Source organism: Panthera tigris, chromosome E3, assembly GCF_018350195.1.
Source record: "Panthera tigris isolate Pti1 chromosome E3, P.tigris_Pti1_mat1.1, whole genome shotgun sequence".
Classification (NCBI taxonomy): domain Eukaryota; kingdom Metazoa; phylum Chordata; class Mammalia; order Carnivora; family Felidae; genus Panthera; species Panthera tigris.
The window spans coordinates 38,562,983-38,587,713 of NC_056675.1; the positions used below are offsets into that span (position 1 = coordinate 38,562,983).

A 24,731-nucleotide genomic window follows, 5' to 3' on the forward strand; every position below is an offset into this window, starting at 1 on the left:
TTTCATTCTCTAGAAGGGGAAACCAAGACAGTTTTCAAGTGACTGCCTAAAGACAGAAGTAGGGCTAGAACTCTCTTCCAACCCAGTGTTTTCTTCCCTGTTTCATTTTTTAAGATTCCATGAGTACCAAATCATTGTCATATTAAAAGGAAATCTCTCTGTTCCTTTTTTCCCAAGCAACACTCTCTCTATATATAGAGGAAATAACTGTTACTTGTGTGTTTATCTTCCTGTACCTGCATACACAACTTTGCCCATTTACTTTATCTTGAAGTTTTCCTATTTCAATATATCCACCGCATTTTCATTTTTAGGCTGCTGTGTTTAGTCATGTACCATAATATAATCAATCTTCAATCATTTCCATTTTGGTGGACATTGAAATACTTTCTTGATTTAAAAAAATGTTTATTTATTTTTGAGAGAGAGAGAGAGTGTGCGAGTGGGGTGGGGGGCAGAGAGAGAGGGAGGCAGAGGATCTGAAGCCGGCTCTGTGCTGAGCGCAGCCAGCCAGATGCAGGGCTCGAACTCACAACCATGGAATCATGACCTGAGCTGCGGTGGGAGGCTTAACTGACTGAGCCACCCAGGGGCCCAACTTTCCTATTCTGGATATATTTTGAAGAGGGAGCTGATAGATTGGGATGTGGAGTTTGAGGGAAGTGACGGTGGAGTCTTCTCTACGGTCTCTGCCTTTACTCTGGCCTCTCCATCCTTCCATCATTTATGAAGACACTGGTAGCTCACTGAAGGAGTTTTCCGGATCAGGATATAAAGGAAAAGAGGTGGGTTGTGAAATAGACTGATAAACCTCCCTAGGAAACAATTACACTTTGATTAAATATGACGCTGAGCACTTTTCACTAAACGTTCTCCCACATATATTATCTGTTCGGTCCTTACAATGTTGCTCCTGGCTATTGTATTCATTTTATAGATGATGAAAGGGAGGGCTGGAGACATCATATCCACTAGCTACCATAGCTCATCAATTTCAGAGTACACCAAAATGCCTCTTAGCTCCTATTATTATGAATTTTCTAGGTTATCTGCTGCCTCCTATTCCAAGGGCAGAGTAACTAGACACCTACATTGTTATGAGTGAGAGAGCGCATGCACAGAGTGATTGTGGGAAGAAACCCAGCATGGCAGTTAGCTTTTTCTCCTCCAATCCCCTGTGTTTTATTAGCCTAACATCAAGTTAGATTCAAAATATTCTGTATTTTTGATAGGGATACCTGAATTGCTCCAAAGTGTTTAAGGAATCCCTATTTTCCTCTTGTTTTCTCCCAAGTTTTTTAGTAATTAAGAATATGACTGCACAGTCTACTTGGCGGTTGAAGTTCTCATAAATGAATCCACTGGCATTCTAGTTTATAAATTACCTTAGGAGCTTAGTTATTGTGATTGTATCTTCTGAGAACTTCATCTACTCTAAGTGTGCTGATAAATAAAAACTGTGAACTTGCCAGTCTCAAGACTCTGATAAATGACCAGGATAATGCCAGTAGAGACACACTTCAAATATTACTGAGTGGAAAATTGAGAATATAGGTCATGGCTCCCGTCTACAACTGGAAAAACCAATTCACGATGGGATAATATAACTAGAGGTCTTTGAGGGCAGGCATTTTAGATATGTGGAAAGGGGGACATTTGTCATTATTTATTTGGCATTGTCCAAGGGACAGGATAACTCCAAAGTGGTAAACCTAAAAGTGGTTCATTTCACAAGTTTAACTTGTAGTGTGAAAACGGGATACTTGTGAAACTTGTTAATTAATTCATTTCACTAAATGTTTATTGAGCATCTACCATGTATGAGGCATATGTTCAGGTGCTGTGGGGGACACAAAGTCCAAGACTCTTAATTATGTTTTAATGTTTATTTATTTTTGAGAGAGACACACAGAGCACGAGTGGGGGAGGGGCAGAGAGAGAGGGAGACCCAGAATCTGAAGCCGGCTCCAGGCTCTGAGCTGTCAGCACAGGGCCCAACGTGGGGCTCGAACTCGGGAACGGTGAAATCACGACCTAAGCCGGTTGCTTAATCGACTGAGCCACCCAGGTTCCCCAAGACTCTTTTAAAAACAGCCTTGGGGCGCCTGGGTGGCGCAGTCGGTTAAGCGTCCGACTTCAGCCAGGTCACGATCTCGCGGTCCGTGAGTTCGAGCCCCGCGTCAGGCTCTGGGCTGATGGCTCGGAGCCTGGAGCCTGCTTCCGATTCTGTGTCTCCCTCTCTCTCTGCCCCTCCCCCGTTCATGCTCTGTCTCTCTCTGTCCCAAAAATAAATTAAAAAAAAAAAAACGTTGAAAAACAGCCTTAAGATCTATTAATTTCCTTTTCTCTGGAAATGTAGTTGCTAGGCAACTTTCTCATATGAACCCAGTTCCTGTGTCTATGGAAAGAGTACATGGGCTGTGGTGGCAGGTGTGCGTGCCTATGGCAATTCTAGTGATGTGCCGTTGCACATACTGGCTTTCTAATTCCAATACCTGAGCTCCTCGAGATGAGTGGTGGTGTGCTGGACTGACTGCTGAGTTCCAGGAATTTTAAGGCTGCAAAACTAGATCTGGAGGCGGAGGACATGCTTTATAGATAGATGATTTTTTATTTATTTATTTTTTTGGTGCTCAAACTTGCTTAAGGAATCTCAGAGCCTCTCATAATCCAGCAACCATACTAATGTATCCAAATGCTGGTAGCAAGTCTCAGGGTTGGGTCTTAGGAGGAGGCAATTTAAACAAATAGGTTTATTTGAGAGAAAAATAGTCTTTCTTTATTCACATTAAATATTAGATGAAGCAGAAGGTGGGAGGTAGACATAAAGGACAGGGTAAGTAGGATGACAAAGGAACATATAGGTAGGAAGTATGGGTAGACAGACAGGCATACTGGGAAGAGAGAAGGAGAGATGAGAAAAGTGATGAATGGCTATGGTACAAAGACGAATTGTTTGAACTTTCACTTGGGGTGAATCATATCTGGCTTGATTTTATCGAAGTATAGCATCATGATATATAGATATTGCAAGTGGCAGTGCTTTTTAAAGAAAAGTACAGTGGGGCGCCTGGGTGACTCAGGCTCAGGTAGTTAAGCATCTGATTTTGGTTCAGGTCACGTTCTCGCGGTCTGTGAGTTCGAGCCCCGCGTCGGGTTCTGTGCTGACAGCTCGGAGCCTGGAGCCTGCTTCGGATTCTGTGTCTCCCTCTCTCTCTGCCCCTCCCCTGCTCGTTCTCTCTCCCTTTCTCTCTCTCAAAATTAGATAAACATTAAAATTTTTTAAATAAAGCACAGAAATCTCTAGAAATATAAAAATATGTAATATTTTATTACATGTAACAAATAGTACGTGGACCATAGAGACAGTGAGCCAGATCTGTACTAAATCAACAACCCGTGAGCTGTTGATGGGACACATCTACTCCGTTACCTGTAGTCCACGGGATTTTTCGTGACCAAGTGTAGAGCATTAGAAACAACACTAGCCATGCCTTAACAGCTTAGGGCTACTGGGAACACGTCTTGGCCGTAGTAGGGTTAGTCCTCCTCATGTTCATCTGGCCAGAGCGAGAATGAGAAAAAGTGTGTAGAGAAGAAGAGGGGATGCATGATGGAGCTTTCCCTCCTCTCAGCCGAGTTCTCTTCCCTTTCCCAGCAGCCTCCTCAGTGCCGCCTTTACCTCCTTGTTTCTCAGAGTGTAGATGAGAGGGTTCACCATTGGCGTGACCACAGAGTAGAAGAGGGAAATGAATTTGCCCCGGCCCTGGTGGCTGGTCTTAGCCGGAAGGAGGTACCCGTAGATAGCTGACCCATAGAAGAGGAGCACCACCACCAGAAGGGAAAGGCAAGTATTAAAGGCCTTTCTCTGTCCCTCAGCTGAGCGGATCTTCAGCACTGCCCGAGCTATGGAGCAGTAGGAGATCGGGATGATGCTCAGCGGGACGGCAGTGAAGAAGGCGCAGACGCCATTGAGCACGGCCTCGTTGAGACTTGTGTCTCCACAGGCCAGTTTGATCATGGCAGGCACCTCACACAGGAAGTTGTCCACCCTCCGGTGCCCACACAGTGGGAGCTGCAGCGTGAACGTTGACCGGATCACGGAGTTGCTCAAGCCGCCCAGCCATGCAATGGCAGCCAGCGGCCAGCAGAGCCGAGGGCTCACGATGACGGTGTAGCGCAGGGGCTGGCAAACTGCCACGTGGCGGTCGAATGCCATCACCACGAGCAGGATGCACTCGGTGGCCCCTAGCCAGAGGAAAACATAGAGCTGGATCACACAGCCAGCGTAGCTTATGGTCTTACCTGGTCCCCGTAAGTTGGTCAGCATTTGGGGGACCGAGCTGGTAGCAAAAGCGAGGTCCAGGGAGGAGAGGTTGCTGAGGAAGAAGTACATGGGGGTGTGGAGCCGGGCATCCAGGCGGGAGAGCAGGATGATGGTCGAATTCCCAACTAGGGTCAGTGAGTAAGAGAAGAGAATGACTACGAAAAAGACGATCTCCAGCTGGGGATGGTCAGATATACCCATCAGGACGAAGCCCTCTGAAAAGCTGTTGTTGGCCTCTGCCATTCTGCTTGTCCAGTCACTTGAAGAGTCTGTCCGGGGAGACGGCCACTTGCTGAGAGAAAAGCAAGTGAACAAGAAGGATAAGGCTGCTCTGCATGAGAGAGGGTCCAATAGTTTTCTGGGCATCAGATTTAAGTACCAATTTAATTTTTATGACCGCAAACGTTCGTGCAACCCCCACCCTCTATCGGTATCACATGAATGGAAATGTTGTGTCACCCAGATGGCGAACACGAGCTATTGCTGTAATGAAAGCCGTGCCTTATGAAGAAGCAGGGCATTAGGGATCTTCAGTTCAGCACAGTGGTTACAAGGATGGAGGGAACTGACCTCAGAATTACATGTAGAAATTCTTTAAATACACATTTCCCTAGCCAAGGTTTTGATATGCTCAGGGGAGGGGGAAGCAGACCCGCTGTCTTCGGAAAAGCCCTCCAGAAGTTTCTGATGAACGTTTCTCCCTCTCCTACATCTCCCCCCCTCCATGGTGAAAACTCCCGATCCAGAAAGATGAAGTGTGAAGAAGAACATGATGAGTCTATAAAATCATGGAAAAAAAAAAAAAAGGTGGAAGAGTGAATACAGACTTATTCACCAAACACAGAAGATACAAACATGTAAGTTAAGAGGAGCTAAAAGTAGGACTTCAAATAAACAAAGCTTCACATAAGCCTAAGTAAGTTTAGGTGGAACAGACTGAAGAAATAAACAGCACTTATCCAAAATGGGGTTATTTCGGCTAATCGGAACCCATTATTAGTAAAGGAAACTAGAAGATCTCAGAGGATATCCTTGACCCTTTGAGGTATAGGACCCCATGCCCATGTCTAAACTATGGAGTAAGTCTTACCACCTCACGCACAAAAAATAGCTCTTGTTAACAATGGGCCCATTAGCATCTCCTTTCATTGGGTACGACCTAGGCTTTGTTGAAAATCATAAGCCAAAAGCCCTTTTACCTTCTTTAGTAAATAAAGCAAACCTGGGGTGCCTGGGTGGCTCAGTCGGTTAAGCGCCGACTTTGGCTCCGGTCATGATCACACGGTTCGTGGGTTCGAACCTCACGTCGGGCTCTGGGCTAACAGCTCAGAGCCAGGAGCCTGCTTCGGATCCTGTGTCTCCCTCTCTCCCTGCCCCTTCCCTGCTTGCTCTCTCTCTCTCTCTCTCTCTCTCTCTCTCTCTCTCTCTCTCTCAAAAATAGAATAAACATTTAAAGATTTTTAAAAACTAAATAAAACAAACTCGAGAAGAAAGCAGTCTTTGAGGCAGCTGTCCTCATCTGGACACTGAAGACTGGGAGCAAATTCTCTTCCTCTTTCTCTGGACCACGATGTGTTCCACAGGAACCCTGGTTGCCACACCCAAAGAGCAAGCTTGCTGGGAGACGCTACTCAAGGGAAGTGTGCTGGTGTGTTTGCTACTTCCGGTGCACCAGGTGGTGGCCAGTCGGCCACATCTCTTGGCTAAAGACCCCGATAACTGTCCTTTCCGTCAATTAGTTGCCAAAATACTGGCAATCCGGATGATAGCTTCCGCCTAGAAGTCAGAAGGGACATGGCTTCTAATTGTAGGTTTAAGTCAGCAATAGCATCCCTCTAGTGAGTCAGGGATGGTAAGCATTTCGGAGGACTTTTCAACCCACCTCCATGCCTCTATGTTATACCTCAAGTGGAGGTGACTACTTATCTTTTTCATTTAAGGCTTAAGGTAGCTGGGGCGCCTGGGTGGCTCAGTCAGTTGAGGGTCCAACTTTGGCTCAGGTCATGATCTCGCGGTTGGTGAGGTCAAGCCCCGCATCGGGCACACTGCTGTCCCCGCAGAGTCTGCTCCAGACCCCCTCTCCCAATCTTTCTGTACCCCTCCCCCGCCCACTCTCACCCTCCCCAAAATAAATAAACATTTAAAAAAAGAAGAATTTAAGGTAGCTGAGGAACTGAGCGACCATCTGAGGGCCAGCTCATCTTTCTCTTTGTAAGTTCTTCCTGAAGCCCATCTCACTACCTCTGGATAGAAGTGCCTCCCTCTTGTATCCCTCTAGGGGAAAGAAACAGACAGACACTGTTCATCTCCTTCCACAAACTGTCCGGTCTTTGGGTGTCTGGTGCTTTGTGGAAGCTCAGAGATGCCAAAATTTCTTCCAGACTGTGCTCTGTGCCTATGGAGTTTTTATCCCAAGAAGAAATCAGCCAAAACAGAAAAGAAAAAGCTGTACCGAGAGTGGGAAGCTATCAGCCTCAGCCCCCAGAAAGTGCAGAAGGAAATGCAAGACCAGCTAGACTCTTGGCCTGAGCTTGACAGACTCCCCAAGCCAACGTGACTGTAACTTCCAGTCTGAATTCAGCAACTCAACTGCTCTTCAGGGTACTTTCCTCCCTCGAAGGTCTCTTCCCTTGTTCCTATTTCTGTCATAATTTGGGAACGTTAAACTGATCCAGAACTACTGGCATTTTAAGAGAAGCCCAGAGAGGACAATATTGAACGCAAAGGGTACACCATTTATGGGGCAATTTAGGCGGGGGGTGGGGGGCACCCAGATGGAGGTTGCTTGCGTACGGAATGATTTCCAAGAATGGCTCCTATGATACATAGATGGTTACCATCCTGGCCTGCCTGTGGATTTGGACTGAATGTTCAGGATATTGAGAAAAGGAGCCAAGATCTGTGTCTCAAAAAGAATGCTGGATATTGTAATTTCCCACCTTTACCCAGTTTTCTGCCTGCTCTAAATCCCACAACTCTTCACTGACCACTTGTGGATTAGGTGCCGCATCTGGGATTGGGGTTGGCTGCCTCCTGTCATGGAAACTTGCTCCCGAGCTGCTGGCACTCCCCATTGGTGACTGTGTGTTCTGAGACTCCAAGCCTTGCTTTAATGTGAGCCCGAGCAATAAAGTGAAAGTGAGTCATCATCAACAAACAAACCCAATTGTAAATTCCCAATCCTGGTAGAGAGGTTTTTAGACGTGTTTTCGGTATTTCATTTATTTGGGAGGTCGTTGGCAGTGCTACTCTGGAGAGCCCGGTTTGTGCCTGACTATCTTGCATGGAAGTTCTAAGTGAATCTTTCTCGACGACCTGCTCAGAACGGGAAATAGGGTTTTCTGTGGAGAATGACACTGCGGCAGAATGGCCCGCAAGAACCCAAGACAAAACACACTTTGTGTAGAAGGGCGAAGTCTAAGGTGAAATACAATCAAAATCTCTCCGGTCAGAAGGTCTAAGGTATTTGATCAGATTAACAGGAATTTTATCCCCAAATCTTAGAATCCGAGAATTAGAGATGAGGGAGTTGGAATCTTAAAAGAGGTAAGATAGGACCAATAAGTGAGAAAGGTGACAGTTCAAAACTAAACTTGTGGGACGTGTAATGCCTAAGGGGCACCGCAGTTTAAAAATACTGAAATCTAAGAAATCAGTTATAAAGAGGAGTGAAGGGGGAAAATGCCGTCTGAAGGGGACTTTAACTTTTGACGTTCACATCAGGGAAGACAACCAAGTTTCCTTAAAATTGGTTTCTGATGCTCCTGTTAGAACAATCGTGGCTGCAGGGACCATGAGCCTGGCTCGGGTGGCAGTTCTAATGAGCATAGGATCTCACCAAATAGAACAAGGGCTAAACGCATGGCCACATATCACCCAGGTATACAAACTGAACACCTCAGACTGAGAATGGAACCGGCGGGATAAGCAGGGGGTTCCGGGAATAGCTCTCTAGGTTACGCGTCTCTGCAAGCTGGTGACAGTTCCTTGCAACGGGTGTCGTCAAAGGAAACCCAGAATGTTTGATGCGAGGGCCAGGGGGAGAGTGCTCTGCCTTGTGCTGCCTGGGCAGTTCCTTAGGGGAAGTTCTTACCTGATTTGCCTGACGGTTTAAAAGACACGGAACATGTGCAGAGTTCTACAGAGGAGGCGGCAGAAGGAACTAGATCCTATGGAGAACGGCTAAGAGGCTAACTCGTTTGAGAAGTGGGTGAAGGGAGGTTTGCTTTGGTTTTCCCTTCCAGTTAGTGTCTTCACGATAGTGAGGGGATTTTAAAGATGTGTGAGAGCAGGTGCTCTCCTTATGTGTGAAAAGCAAACCAGGCTTAAATTAAAAGCAAGAGATATTATGACTGGACATTTTTAGATTTCAGCGCGATAACACATGGGAGAAAAAGATGGGCTTAGAGATTTGCCTGCCTGAGGGCCCAGGACTGTACCGAAGCCTTCCATGACCTTCTTCTGCTGAGGATGCTGTTCTTAGGACACGGGTATGTATGCTAAAGTGTTTCGTTTTGTTTTTTTAATCCTCATAGTTGAGAATTTCCCAGGTCCTCTCCTGGACCATTTTAGAAATGACTTTGTTAGGGGCACCTGGGTGGCTCAGTCGGTTAAGTGTCTGACTTCGGCTCAGGTCATGATCTCACGGTTTGTGAGTTCAAGCCCTGCGTCGGGATCCGTGCTGATAGCTCAGAGCCTGGAGCCTGCTTCGGATTCTGTGCCTCCCTCTCTCTGACCTCCCTCCCTTGCTCACGCTCTGTCTCTGTCTCTCTCTCAAAAATAAATAAACATTTAAAAAAAAAAGAAGGAAAAGAAATGACTCTGTCAAAGAGGTCCTCACGTGTAGTTTCAAAACTTCCCTTCACAGCTCGAATATTTCCCCCTCCCATCTCTTCTCTCAGCTGATGGACAAGGTCACAAACGGGCTCGGGGCTCTATTACCATGTTACTTCCAACCTTTCTCCTGTGGGAAGATTCCAAGACCTGTGCCTTTAAAAAGCGATTCGTTCCATACTCTCTCTTTTCTCCTTCCTTTCCCCATCGTTTTTCCCTTTTCACCTCTCTTCCATATACTCTGAAGTCTCTATTCATAAAAGCCTGCAGATTTTCATGGAAATATACCTTTGGCTTCAGGGCTCTCCCAAATCCCATCACGCTGTCCTTGGTGGATCAAATGAGAGAGTGATGATCAGAGAGGACGATGTGCCATGTGGCTGCTCCTTGCCCACGAGTTGGGAGCGCAGGCTTTTAACCCTGGGGCCGGCCTTGGCCATCTGAGAAGCACAGGCCCTGCTGCCTGGAAGCCTGGCTGGTTCTGGCTCCTTCTGCAGAGCCCGGGGGGCACAACCATCCCCCAAAGGCAATTAGCACTAAGCACCGGCATGGCCAGCAAACGGGGCGGTGGGGGCAGGGGGGAGCTGTCCCTGAAGAACCCTCTCCATCTTTCACCTCAGGCCCGTCCCAAACACACATTACTAATTAATGAGTAATAAGAATTACCACACTCCTTAAATGGTTACTAAGGATATAATTTTGTCCCTTTTAAGGTACTTTCATATGATCTAGCTCAGTTGTTAAAATGCTTTCCTTTTTTTTTTCTTTTTTTTAGTGTTTATCCACTTTTTTTTAAATTTTTTTTAACATTTATTTATTTTTGAGACAGAGAGAGACAGAGCATGAACGGGGGAGGGGCAGAGAGAGAGGGAGACACAGAATCGGAAGCAGGCTCCAGGCTCTGACCACACAGCTAATACGAAGTGGAACTGGTGTATGAACCCAGGTAATCAAATTCCCGAGTCACTGCTCTGACTACCAAAAAATCCCACAATGAACACCAAACTCATGATAGTGGTTAAATTTGGAGAGAGAAGGAATGGAATAAGAATGGGAAGTGGTACACATGATCTTCAATTATACTTGTTAGATTTTATTTAATTGGGTAGTAGGTGCAAAGGTGTTCATTATATTATTCTACATAGATTTTTTTCTATGTATATTTTGTTATTTTCATAATTTAAATTAAAAAAAAATTTTAACATTTATTTATTTTTGAGACAGAGAGAGACAGAGCATGAGTGGGGGAGGGGCAGAGAGAGAGGAAGACACAGAATCAGAAGCAGGCTCCAGGCTCTGAGCCATCAGCCCAGAGCCTGACACGGGGCTCGAACTCACGGACCGCGAGATCGTGACCTGAGCTGAAGTCGGACGCTCAACCGACTGAGCCACCCAGGCGCCCCCATAATTTAAATTTTTGAGAAAATATTAAGCATTTACTGCAACCAGTTGGAAAAGAGATACAAGAGAGAATCCAATTACTGGTGTGGCTCATATGAAACAGTAGAACATAAAAAATATAAAATACAAATTTTAAGAAGGAAAATAAAAGAGACATAGTAGAACTAATATAAAACAACTCTATAGCAGTAAATCTGAAAATCTAGATGAAATTACTAAATTGTGGAGGAAGATGAAATGCTGAAATTGGCACATGACAGAAAATAGAATTTAATCATTGAAGAAGTTGAAAGAGTAAACAGTAACGTCCTACCAAAAGAACTCTAGGCTTTGAATTCCCGCATTTGCTGGTCTTCAAAACTGTCTTGAGCATTCTTGACCTTTTGCTCTTTCACATACATTTTGAATTTTTTAAAGTTTGTTTATTAATTTTGAGAGAATGAGAACACGAGCAGGGGAGGGGAGAGGGAGGGAGAGACAGAATCCCAAGCAGGCTCTGCACTGACAGCACAGAGACCCTTGCAGGGCTTAGACTCATGAAACTGTTAAGATCATGACCTGAGCCAGGTCAAGAGTCAGATGCTTAATGGACTGAGCCACCCAGGGGCCTCCAATTTTTTTTTTTTAAGTAGGCTTTACACCCAGCATAGAGTCCAATGCAGGGCTTGAACTCAGGACCCCTAGGTCAAGACCTGAGCTGAGATCAAGAGTCAGTTGCTCAACTAACTGAGCCATCCAGGGGCCCCTCACATACATTTTTAAATCAGCCTTTTCAGATTTCAAAATAAGCCCTGTTGGTATTGTGAATAGAATTGTATTAAATTTGTAAATTAACTGAGAAGAATCAACTCTGCGAGTCTGAGTCATCCCATCTGTGATGAGAGTTTTTATAAGTCTTTAATGTGCTTTAATTATGACATCTTTTTTTCCATAAAGGTCTTGCACATCTTTTGTTAGATTAGTCACTGAATAATATCTTTTTTGCAATAATTGTATAAACGTTCTAACTTTGCTGGTATATAGGAAAGTAATTGATTTATACACTGATCCTCTATCCAGCAAGATACTAACTTTAGCTGTTTATTCTCTTGGATTCCATATAACTGTAGGCAGTTACATAATCTGCTAATAAAAATAGCTTTATTTATTTTTACTTTCAGTGAGAGTGATTTTTTTCTTTTAAAATTTTTAACACATGTATAGTCTTTCTGTGCTGATAGTGCTCTCACAACCATGGTGAACGTTCCTAAAACCTGCCGGACTTTCTGAAAGAAACGTGGCAAGCACCAACCCCACAAAGTGACACAGTACAAGAAAGGCAGATTCTCTTTATGCCCAGGGAAAGCGGCGTTGTGACAGGAAACAGAGTGGCCATGGTGGGCAAACTTAGCTGATTTTCTGGAAAAAGGCTAAAACTACAAAGAAGAATGTGCTGAGGCTTGAATGTGTTGAACCCAACTGCAGATCTAAGAGAATGCTGGCTATTAAGAGATGCAAGCATTTTGCACTGGGAGGAGATAAGAAGACAAAGTCCCAACTGATCCAGTTCTAAGCTTCATATTTTGTTACATTATGAAGATAATAAAATCTTGAGGTTATGTTCACTTCAAAAAAAAAAGATTTAACACATGTATAGATTTGGGTAATAATCACCATACTCAGGACACAGAATCGTTCAGTCACCCCCCAAAACTCCCTCCTGCTATCCCTTTGGAGTCACCCCCCACAACCCAATGACGCTGGCAGCCACTGATCTGCTCTCCAACCCTACAGAGATGAAAATATCATATAAATTGTCTTTTTTAATAATATCACCTAAGTGGAATTTTACTGTATGTAACCGTTTGAACTAGTACAATGCTCTTGAGATTCATCCAAGTTGTCATGTGTACCAAAAGTTTGTTCCTTTTTATTCCTGACTAACATTCTACTGTACAAATGTACCACAGTTTGTCCATTCATCTGTTGTGGTTGTTTTCAGTTTATGGTGATGATGAAGGGAAGTTCTATACGTATTTGTGTTCCGGTTTTTGTGGGAGCATGTTTTTATTCCCCTAGGGTAGGTACACAGGAGTGGGATTTCTGGGTCACACTGTAAGTGTATGTTTAACTTTATAGTAAATTGCCAAATGATTTTCCAGAATGGTTGTATCATTTTGCATTCCTAGCAGTGATGTATGACCTCTCCAGTTGCTCCACACGTTTGCTACTGCTTGGTATTTTATTTTTATTTTAGCCATTCTCATAGGTGTGTAGTGATAGCTTATCCTAGTTTTCATTTGCATTTCCCTGATAGCTAATGATGTCGAACATCCTTTTTTGTATCATTTGCTGTTCTTATATCCTCTTTGGTGAAGTGTCTGTTCATGACTTTTGCCCATTTTTAAATTAAATTTCTGGTAAGATAATTGCAGATTCACACACAGTTATAAGAAATCATATAGAGAGACTCATGTATTCTTACCTAGTTTCTTTTAGTCATAACAGGATGCAGAACTATATATATATAGTACATTCTCACAAGTCAGAAGTTGCGGTACAACCCACCAATCTTATTCACAGTTCCCCCATTTTACTTGCAATTATGTGTGTGGTGTGTACGCATGTGTGTATGTATATTTAGTTCTCTACAATTACATCACATGTGTAGGTTAGTATGTCCTCCACTACAGTCAAGATAAAGAACAGTTCCATTAACATAAGGACTCCAGAGGTTGCCTTTTGATAACCATACCCACCTACCTCCTGTTCCCTTAACCCCTTGTAACCATCAATCTGTTCAGCATCTGTAAAATTTTGCCACTTCAAAAACTTAATATAAATGGAGACATATAGTATAGGACCTTTTGGGATTGGCTTTCACCACTCAGCATAATTTATTGGGGATTCATCCAACTCTTTGCAGGTTTGCATGCATTGGTGGCTCATTCCTTTTCACTGCTGAATAGTAGTCCGTAGTATTTAAATAGTTAAACCATGATTTAACTATTCACCTGTTGAAAGACATGTGGACTGTTTCCAGTTTTTGGCTATATGAATATAGATGTTACTAGTATTTGCATATGTTTTTTGTCTAAATATAAGGGTTTTGTGTTGTGTTTACTTTTATTTACATTCATTTTATGCAGAATTTACTCCTGGGCTGTAAGTTTTTGTTTCTTCGGTTTCTTCTAGGGTATCTTTTACTTCTCAGTAACCTCCTTTCCTGGTTTCCAAAAATCTGCTCTTTTTCAGTAAGGATCATCTCAATATGCCAGGGAGAGTTTATGTATGGGTTAATCTGACCATCAGCCCTGTAAGTTCTATACTGTATCTTGGGGGCTTTGTTCACTAGGATGTGCTCAATGACCAGAGAATCTACATCTAAACACTTAAGTTCAGCATCACTCTATGAATTTGTACGCATGTGCAGTAAAAATTCAGCACTCTTTTTGGGCCACTGACCCTGTGTCCAGCCCCAGAGTTTGGCCTGGCTACACCTACCAATTCCACCACTGTAGTGATGGAATGGCACGCATCGTTTCTGCAAAGTGGCATCTTTCAGACACTTGGTGGCTTTTCGGGGATGTATGCCTTTGGTAGCCTAAGCAGTTTCACACGTGTTCTTAAAGTGAACAAAGATCTGAATCTCCTGATTTGCATGATCTTGTAGGGTTTTCTGGGTCAAGTGAATAGCGAGACATTTTCAGAGATCACCTCAAGCCATTAAGGTTTTATTTTTCGGGATGAATGCCCAAGACTTTAATTGCTGGTTCTTACGGTAGTTGCATGTTTAGTTTCATAGGCAACTATCAAGATGTTTTCCAGAGTGGCTGTATCATTTTGTATTACCTTCACCAACATATGCGATCCAGTTCCTCCATATTATCGCCAGCATTTGATGTTGTCACAACTTCTTATTCTGGGCATTCTGACATGTGTGCGGTGATACCACACTGTGGTTCTAATTTCATTTCCCTGATGACTAACAATGGTGAACCTCTTTCAGCTGCTAACTTTCCATCTGCATATCCTGTTGTCTATGTCTTTTGCCCACTTTAAAATTGGACTGTTCGCTTATTGTTCAGTTTTGAGATTTCCTCATATATTCTAGATACAAGCCCTCTGTCAGATAGGTGGTCTGCAAATATTTTCTCCTGTCAATAGCTTGTCTTTTATTCTTATTTTTATTATTTAAAAATTGTTATTATTGTTATTACTATTATTATTATTATTAGAGAGAGAGAGTTTGTGAGTGGAGGAGGGGGGCTGAAAGAGAGAGAGAAAAATCCCAAACGGGCTCCATGTTCAGCACAGAGCCCAATATAGGACTCGATCCCATGACCCTGGGATCACGACCAGAGCTGAAATCAAGAGTCGGATGCTCAATCGACGGAGCCACCCAGGCGTCCCTTATTCTTATTTTTTATAACACCTTTATCAATATAATTCACACATGATGCAATTTACCTATTTAAAGTGTGAGATTGATAGATTTTGGTATATTCACAGAGCTGTACAAACCATCTTCATAATCAATTTTAGCACATTTTCATAATCACGGAAAGAAACTTCATACCTATTGCCATTTTGACCCAACCTTCCCACCCACACCCAAGCTCTAGGCAACAACCAGTCTACTTTCTGTACAGATCTACTTATTTTGAACGTTTCATGTAAAAGGATTCGTATAATATGTGGTCCTTTGTGACCGGTTTCTTTCAATTGGCATAATGTTTTCAAGGTTTACCCATGTTATGACATAAATCAGTATTTCATTCCTGTTTTTTTTTTTTTTATTTTAGAAAGAGAGAGCATGTTCATGCAAAAGTAGGGGGAGGGGAAGTGGGAAAGAGCAGGCTCCACGCCCAGAGCACAGCTTGACGCAGGGCTCAATCCCACGACCCTGGCATCCTGACCTGAGCCAAAATCAAGAGTTGGACGTTCAACTGACTGAGCCACCCAGGCACCCCCGTCCTCCATTCCTTTTATTTCTGATTAACATTTACATTGTTTCCACTTCTGGCTGTTGTGAATAATACTGCTATGAACATTTGTGAATAGGTTCTTATGTGGACATGTTTTCACTTCTTTTGGATACATACCTAGTTTTGGAATTATTGGGTCAGACAGATGTTTAACCTTTTGAGGAACTACCAGTTTCTTTTCCAAAGCAGTCTTCTCATTATTTTAACAGTGACTTTCATGTGAAATTTAAAAATTTTAACAGAATCCAATATATTTGTTTTTTTATTTTATGGACTGTGTTCTAACATCATGTCTAAGAATTCTTTGCTTAATTCCAAGGTCACAAGATTTCCTCCTATTTTCTTCTAGAAGTTGTAGAGTTTTAGATTTTACAGTTAGGACTGTAACCAATTTGGGGTTAACTTTTATATAAGCTATAAGGTTTACATGGAGGTTCTTTTTTTCCATAAGGATGTCCAATTCTTCCAAAATCATTCATTGAAAAGACTGTCCTTTATCTACTAAATTGTTTTTGCACCTTTGTCAAATATAATTTGGCCACAGACATAGAGATTCCAGGAAAAGAAAACTACCCACTAATGTTCCTTATGCATATAGATGCAAAAAATCCTCAACAAAATACTAACAAACTGGGGCGCCTGGGTGGCTCAGCTGGTTGAGCTCAGATCAGCTCAGACTTCAGCTCAGATCATGATCTCACAGTCCGTGAGTTTGAGCCCTGAGTCAGGCTCTGTGCTGACATCTCAGAGCCTGGAGCCTGCTTCGGATTCTGTGTCTCCCCTTCTTTCTGCCCCTCCCCTGCTCATGCTCTCTCTCTGTCTCAAAAATAAATAAAAACATTAAACATTAAAAAAAATACTAACAAACTGTGTCCGACAGCATATTAACAAGATTATATAGCATAACTAAGTAGAACTTATTCCCTGAATGCAAGGGTGATTCAACATAATGTTGAATTACATATAATGTAATTCACTACATTATAAAGTAAAGGGAAGAAATGAATGATGCAGTAAAACCATTAGATAAAACCCAATACCCTTTCATGATAAAAACACTTAACAGACTAGGAATGGAAGGGAACTTCCTCAACATGATAAAGGGGTAATAATGATGATGATGATGATGATGATGATAATAATAATAATAATAATAATATCCCACAGCCAACATCATGCTCAATGGTAAAAGACTAAAAGCTTTCTGCCAAAAATAAGAATCAAAGTAAAGATGCACAGTTTCATCACTGATATTTAGCATTTCACTGAAAGTTCTATGGTAAATCAAGAGGCACGAAAAAGAAATAAAAAGCATTCATATTGGAAAGGAAGAAATAAATCTTTCTCTATTCATAGATGATAGGATCCTATATATAGAAAATCCCAAAGAATCCACATAGAAATCACTATAAATAATAAACAATCCAGCAAAGTTTCAGGATATGAGATCAACATAGAAAAATTAGTTGTGTTTGTATATACCAGCAATGAATAATATAAAAAAGAAATTAAGAAAACAATTCAATTTACAATAACATCCTAAAGAATAAAATACCTAGGTATAAATTTAACAAAAGAGATGAAAGACTTCTATGCTAAAAACTATAAGGTATATATATAAATTAAATAGAATTTAATTAATAAAATAAGTTAAAGAAGATATAAATGAAACAGAAGACACCCTGTGTTCATGGATTAGAAAACTTTACACTGTTAATATGGCAGTACACCCCAAAGCTATCTACAGATTCAGTGCAATCCCTGTCAAAATTTCAATGGTCTTTTTGCAGAAATGGAGAAGCCAATCCTCAAATTCATATGGAATTGCAAGGGATCCTGATTAGCCAAAACAGCCTAAAAAAAAAAAGTTGGAGGATTCACACTTCCCAATTTCAAAACATACTATAATTCAAAATGATGTGGTACTGACATAAGCATAGACATGTAGACTGCTAGAATAGCATCGAGACTCCAGAAATACACCCCTTTATCTATGGTCAACTGATTTTCAATAAAGACCACAAGACCATTCAATGGGGGAAAGAACGGTTTCTTCAACAAATGGTGCTGGGACAACTGGATAGCCACATGCCAAACAAAAACAAAAACCCCTACTTCACATCATACACAAAAATTAATGAAAATGGATCCATGACCTAAATATAAGAGCTAACAGTATAAAACGTTTAGAAGAAAATATACGGGTAAATCTTTGTGACCTTGGATTTGTCAATGGGTTTTTAGACATGATACCAGAAGCAAAAGCAACAAAAGAAAAAATAGATAAATTGGAACTTATAAAAATTCTTAAAATTTGTGTATCAAAGGACTTCATCATGAAAGTGAGAAGAAAACCTACATAAGGAAAGAAGATACTTGTAAATCATATATAGGGTATGGGTTTAATATCCAGAATATATAAGGAACTTCCACAACTCAAAAACAAAAAGACAACCCAAGTTTTTTTTTAAAAGTTTATTTAAGAGACAGAGAGGGAGACAGTGAGAATTCCAAGCAAGCTCTGCAATGTTAGTGTAGAGCCTCATGTGGGGTTCAAACCCACAAATCGTGAAATCATGACCTGAGCCAAAAATAAGAGCCAGATGCTTAAACAACTGAACCACACTGGTGCCCTAAAAACCCAAGTTTTAAATGGCCCAAGGACTTGAATAGACATGTCTCCAAAGAAGAGAAATGGCTAACAAGCACATGACAAGATGCTCAACATCATTAGTCATCGGGAAAATGCAAATCAAACTACAGTGAAATATCACTTCACATTCATTCAGATGACAATAGTAATAATAATAATAATAATTAATAATAATAATATAAACTAGGTAAATAGTAAATGTTGGTAAGGATGTAGAGAAATTGGACTTGTATATGGCTGTATATGGCTGGTGAGAATGTAGAATAGTTCAGCCGCTATAGAAAAGTTTGTTCCCAATAATAAAACATTGAATTACCAAATGATCTGATAGTTCCACTCCTAGGTGTATAAGCCCCCCCCCCTCAACTAAAACATTCAAACAAATGTTCACACATGCATGTTTATAGGAGCACTATTCACATTAACCAAGAAGTAGAAAAACTCAAGTGTTCATCAGCAGCTGAAGAGATAAATTGTGGTATATAAATACTATGAAATATTATTCAGCCGAAAAAGCAAGGAAGTGCTGATATGCGCTACAATATGGATGAACTACAGAAACATTATGCTAAAGGGAAAAAGGCCAGACCCCAAAGGTCACATATCGTATGACTCCATTTACATTAAATAGTCAGGATAGATAAATCCACTAAGGCAAAAAGCAAGCTTATGGTTTCCAGGGACTGTGAGAAGGGAAGAATGGGGAGTAACTACCTAATGGATACAGGGTTTTCTTTGGGGATGATTAAAATGCTTAGGAGCTAGATAGAGGTGGTAGGTGCACAACATTGTGAATGTTTAAAAAAAATTTTAACGTTTATTCATTTTTTGATAGAGAGAGACAGAGCATAAGTGGGGGAGGGGCAGAGAGCGGAGGAGACAGAATCTGCAGCAGGCTCCAGGCTCTGAACTGACAGCACAGAGCCCGATGCAGGGCTTGAACTCACAGACCGTGAGATCATGACCTGAGTGAAGTCAGACACTTAACCGAGCCACCCAGGCGCCCCGAGAATGTTTTAAATGCGACTCGGATGTTCAGTTTAAAATAGTTACTTTTGTTTAATGTGAATGTCACCTACTAAAAAGTTGCCTATAGGGGCGCCTGGGTGGCGCAGTCGGTTGAGCGTCCGACTTCAGCCAGGTCACGATCTCGCGGTCCGTGAGTTCGAGCCCCGCGTCAGGCTCTGGGCTGATGGCTCGGAGCCTGGAGCCTGTTTCCGATTCTGTGTCTCCCTCTCTCTCTCTCTGTCCCTCCCCCGTTCATGCTCTGTCTCTCTCTGTCCCAAAAATAAATAAAAAACGTTGAAAAAAAAATTAAAAAAAAAAAAAAAAAGAGGAAAAAGTTGCCTATAAAAAAACTTGTCATGTTTATATGGGTTTATTGCTAGACTCTTTATTCTATTCCATTGATCTATGTGTCTATCCCTTGACAATACCACAGTGTTTTGATTAATGGGGCTTTAGAAAAAGTCTTATAATCAAGTGATGTGATTCCTTCAAATCTTTATTATTTTTCACAACTCTTTAGGCTACTCTAGTTCCTTTACCTTTCCATCTTACGTTAAATCCATTGATCAGTCAGGGGAGAACTGACATCTTTACTATGTTGAGTCTTCCCAATTCATGAACATAGTATGTCTCTCTATTTATTTAGGACTTCTTTGATTTATTTCACCAATGGTTTGAAGTTCTCAGCATACATATATGGTTTTTAAGAGTTATACATAAATATTTCATTCTTTGAAGCTATTGTAAATGATACTGTTCCCAGCGCATAGAAATAGGATTTTTTCATTAACTTTGCATCCTGTGATCTCACTGACTTTAATTATTCTAGAAATTTTTGTAAGGTCTTAGGATTTTCTACATTGACAATCACATCTTTTCTGAATAGACAGTGTATTGATTTTTCCTTTCCAATCTGGATGTTTTATATTTCCTTTCCTTTTTCCAAATAGATTTTGTTAGTGTTTATTTATTTTTGAGAGGGGGCAGGGAGAGAGAGAGAAGAGGCAGAGAGAGGGAGAGAGAGAATCCCAAGCAAGCTCTGTGCTGTTAGCACAAAGCCTGATGTGGGGCTCAAAGTGACGAACTGTGATATCATGACCCGAGCCAAAATCAAGAGTCAGACACTTAACTGACTGAGCCCCCCATATTACCCTTTATATTTTCTTTTCTTTCATTATTGGACTGGCTAAGATTTCTGGTAGGACGCTGCATAGGAATAGCAGGAGTGGGGATTCTTGTCTTAGTCCTGATCTCAGGGAGAAAGCATTTAATTTCTGGCAATTCAGCATGATTAGGCATTGTTTTTTTAAAATAGATGCTTTTTTACACGTTGAAGAAGTTCCATTCCATTCCTAATTTGCTGATAGTTTTTATCATAAATAAATGTTTTATGTTTGTCTCTATCTTTACTACAGTGTTCACTTTCGGATTTCTAGTTGTGTTGAGATCAAGGGATATGAGAGAAAATAAATTGTAAACTCACAATCAATCCAGTGATACTTTGAATTCCGGTGCTTTTAGCCAAATCACCTCCTGCTGTTGGCTCTTTGTAGTCCTAAAACAGCGTCTTCAAGCATTTTATCCAAGTTTTATAGTTGTTTCTACGTGAGAGAAAAGAAGAGACATGCTCACTCCATCTTACCTAGAACTTGAACCCCAATACCGATAGTGCTGTTTCTGCCTTTCTAATCCTTAACATTTTGCTTCTTTTCTCTATTATTGGTTCTCCCTTCAGATTGGTTCTCCCTAGTCCCTGCCTCCACAGACTTCCTAAATTAGTTTCTTTTCAAAGCCTTTACTTCATCTTTCTTTCTGTCTACACTCTGCCCTGTTGCATCTGTTAGTTACCTAGAAGCCTACTTATCACTCTCCACTTTACTCCCCTTCTTAGTCAAGTTTTAAATTGAGCTATAAGTGACTTACTATAAAACTCACCATTGTAAAGGCTGTAACTCAGTGGTTTTATTAGCATATTCACAATTCGTCCCCACTATTTAATTCCAGAACATTTGCTTCACCTCAAAAAGAAACGCTGTATCCGTTAGCCATCACCCTACATTCTCTTCCAGTTCCCAGCCCCTATCAACAACTCGTCTGTCTTCTGTCTCCAAGGTTTTGCCTATACTGGATATTTCATAAGACATGGGATCTTTTGTACCTGGATCCCTTCACTTAGTGCGGTTTCAAGGTCTCTATGTTGTATGATGCATCAGAACTTCATTTCTTTTTATTGATAAATAATGTTCCATTACACACACACACACACACACACACACCACTTTATCCATTTACCCAATGATGGACATTTTGGGTTGCTTCTAGTTTGGGACTACTGTGAATAATGCTGCTATGTATATTTGTATACAAGTTTTCGTGTGGACACAGGTTTCCATTTATCTTGTGTAGATACTTAGGAGTGTAATGATTGTGTCAAATGGTAATTCTATGATTAGCTTTTTGAAGGGTGGTCACAGTGTTTTCTATAGTGGTTGAAACATTTTACCTTCTCACCAGCAGTAAATGAGAGTTCCAATTTCTCCATATCCTCAATAACACTTGTTATTATCTGACTTCTTTATTATAGCCATGCTCATAGATAGGAATTGTATCTCATTGTGCATTTGATTTGCATTTCCCGGATGTCTAATGATGTTCAGTGCCTTTTTGTGTGCTGATAGGCCATCTATATATCTTATTCTGAGAAATGTCTATTCAGATTCTTTGCCTTTAGAAAAACTGGGTTGTCTTTCCATTATAAAGTTTCTTTCAGATAGTGGTAAATAATGTTGCTTAAGTTTCTGATAATTTTGGGGCTAATGGCTGTGAAAATTTCAGATGTAGGCAAAAAAAAAACCCTTCTCATCTTGTGGCAACTAGAATACAATTGCTTATATGCTAAAGTGCTTACAATTTTTAAAGTAGTTTCTTTTGTGTCTCAATGTATTATTAAGAGTATATCTACAGGGGCGCCTGGGTGGCTCAGTCGGTTAAGCGGCCGACTTTGGCTCAGGTCATGATCTCACGGTCCATGAGTTTGAGCCCCGTGTCGGGCTCTGTGCTGACAGCTCAGAGCCTGGAGCCTGTTTCAGATTCTGTGTCTCCCTCTCTCTGACCCTCCCCTGTTCATGCTCTGTCTCTCCCTGTCTCAAAAATAAAATAAAAATGTTAAAAAAAAAAAAAGAGTATACCTACAATTCTTTCCTCTGCCTTTAATATTCTAATCATTTCTAAATCCCTAAGATTAATTAATAAGTAAAAATACTGGATGTGCCCTTCAAATGTAGGTGTTAATGTCCACTCCCAAATTAGTAGAATGCCTAAGTCAATTCACATTAATTTTTTTTTTTTTTTTTTTTTTTTTTTTTTTTTTTTTTAGAGAGAGAGCCAGCAGGGGAGGGGCAGAGAGAGAAGAAGACAAAGAATCTTAGGCAGGTTCCACGGTTAGCCTGGAGCACAACACGGGGATCGATTTCACAACCCTGAGATCATGGCCTGAGCCAAAATCAAGAGGTAGACACTTAACCGACTGAACCACCCAGGCACTGCTCACATCTATTTTTAAAATTTAATATTAAGTTAGTCGAGGTATGTTTTTCCTATTCTGTCTTACAGGAGCTGAAGCTGGACTTGAAGATAAGGCAGAGTGGGAAACTGGCCTTGGAAAACCAATCAGCCAACCAAATGAAAATGACATAAACGTATACAAATTATGTACCTAAACAATGTAAAGAAATGTAGAACTGCCCTCTTTATCCCCAATCCATCATTCTTTAGAAGGAAAAGACAAAACCAAAAAAAGTTTGCGAATATAAAATCCCAACATGTAAAACAATGACATATAGAAAGTGCTCAGTAAATATTTGCCCAACGTTGAATGAATGAATGAACATTCACAGTGCATATCTTTCTAGAAGCTTCAGGGGGCAAACAACCCCACGCAGAAATAAGGAAAGAGCAAGTTTTCGAAGCAGGTCAATTTAAGTGTCAGTATGGGAGTTACAGGTGATAAACAGTAGGCTAACGTACCAGGAATTCTAGTAGCAATAACGGTTGGTTAAGTAGGTTTTATAAATGATAAACTATGACTTTCACAGAAATGTATAGCTCAGGGGTACCTGGGTGGCTCAACTGGTTAGGCGTCTGACTTTGGCTCAGGTCATGATCTTATGGGTCGTGAGTTCGAGTCCTATATTGGTGCCACGGCTGTGCGCCCACTTTGCGTCCTCTGTCCACCCCCATCTCTGCCCTTCCCCTGCTTGGTCGTTCCCTCTCTCTCTCTCCCTCTCTCAAAATAAATAAACTTAAAAAAAGAGAAGTGTGCAAAAAGAGAATAGGACACTTTTTGACTACCAGGGCCCTGGGTGTTGGAATATACAGCAGCTACTTTAGAATAGATCCAGAAAGAGGATCAAGGGATGGAATGGACACGAATGACAGAAAAGGAGAGAAAACTCCTCATTTAGAATAAGTATGATAATAAATGGAGAAGAAAATGGAATAGAAGTATTAAATTTCCAGGTCACTTTGCATCCTAGCAGTTACTGAAATGTGATGGTCAAATGCTAATTAAAAAATATACATTATCTAGGGTGCCTGGGTGGCTCAGTCGGTTAAGTGTCCGACTTCGGCTCAGGTCATGATCTCGCGGTTCGTGGGTTCGAGCCCCATGTCCGGCTCTGCACTGACAGCCTGCAGCCTGCTTCAGATTCTGTGTCTCACTCTCTCTGTCCCTCCCCTGATCACACTCCATCTCTCTGTCTCTCAAAAATGAATAAACATTAAAATACACACACACACACACACACACACACATCATCATTATCATCAAGCAGGAATGCTGAGGGGGTGAATTATCACAAAATTCAAATGATTTTTAGTATTCATTTACACTTTACACATTATTCCAAGAACAAAAATTTAAAGCCAATGCAAGTAGGTAAATGAGGGCATTTTGAGCTCCTGGGGGAATGCTCTATACAAATACACTAGAGGATAATTAGTATTATTTTGTTTTTTAGTTGCTTCCAGGAAGCTATCAATTAACTGTTGCCACCGAACTCTTAATGAGTGAATCACTTTGGGGCTTGTTAAAAGTGCAACAGTTGATTGCGTAGTTTCATCTTATTAATATATTGTTCTGTTAATTATTACAGGCATCTAGCGTCCCTCCTGGACCACCCTCATTATGATGCATTTGGATTGCCTCTTGTTCTCATAATTGGACACCACAGAGAGGAACCCGGGAGAGTCCTCTTACATAGCCATCTTGAAAAGTTGTTGGTCAAGTTCTGCCCTCAGAAAGAGTGAAAAGCAGCTCCCACGTGCTCAGTTAAACTTCCCTCCTGTGGGAGAGAGGGTCTCTGTCATGTGGGAATTTTTTCTCAAAGATGGTTCAGAATAGAGATTTTCAAGAACTGTTCATGTCTTACAAACTAAACTATTTACGGGTGAAACGTTATAACGTCTGAGATTTCCTTTAAAATACCCCCAAGGGGCACCTGGCTGGCTCAGTCAGTAGAGCATATGACTCTTGACCTCAGGG

At 41.3% G+C, this 24,731-nt stretch overlaps 1 protein-coding gene and 1 pseudogene across 2 annotated transcripts; one reads left to right on the forward strand and one right to left on the reverse strand.

Annotated features, from left to right (window-relative positions):
- Positions 1 to 3,426: 3,426 nt before the first annotated feature.
- Positions 3,427 to 24,529, reverse strand: LOC102955266 (olfactory receptor 2C1). 2 transcript variants are annotated; one of them, XM_042972373.1, is made up of 3 exons: positions 24,447 to 24,529; positions 20,673 to 20,790; positions 3,427 to 4,619 (listed from the first exon to the last, which is right to left on the reverse strand). In XM_042972373.1, the coding sequence occupies exon 3, from the start codon at positions 4,568 to 4,570 to the stop codon at positions 3,632 to 3,634; it is 939 nt and encodes a 312-aa protein (XP_042828307.1). In that variant the 5' UTR covers positions 4,571 to 4,619; positions 20,673 to 20,790; positions 24,447 to 24,529; the 3' UTR covers positions 3,427 to 3,631. The 2 variants fall into 2 exon arrangements, with proteins under 2 accessions (XP_042828307.1, XP_042828306.1); XM_042972372.1 differs by having other exon boundaries at positions 3,427 to 5,105.
- Positions 11,795 to 12,169, forward strand: LOC102954968 (annotated as a pseudogene).
- Positions 24,530 to 24,731: the final 202 nt, after the last annotated feature.

Excerpts from the sequence above, each read along its gene's own strand:
- LOC102955266 (XM_042972372.1), bottom strand. The coding sequence starts at position 4,693 with ATGCCCAGAAAACTATTGGACCCTCTCTCATGCAGAGCAGCCTTATCC.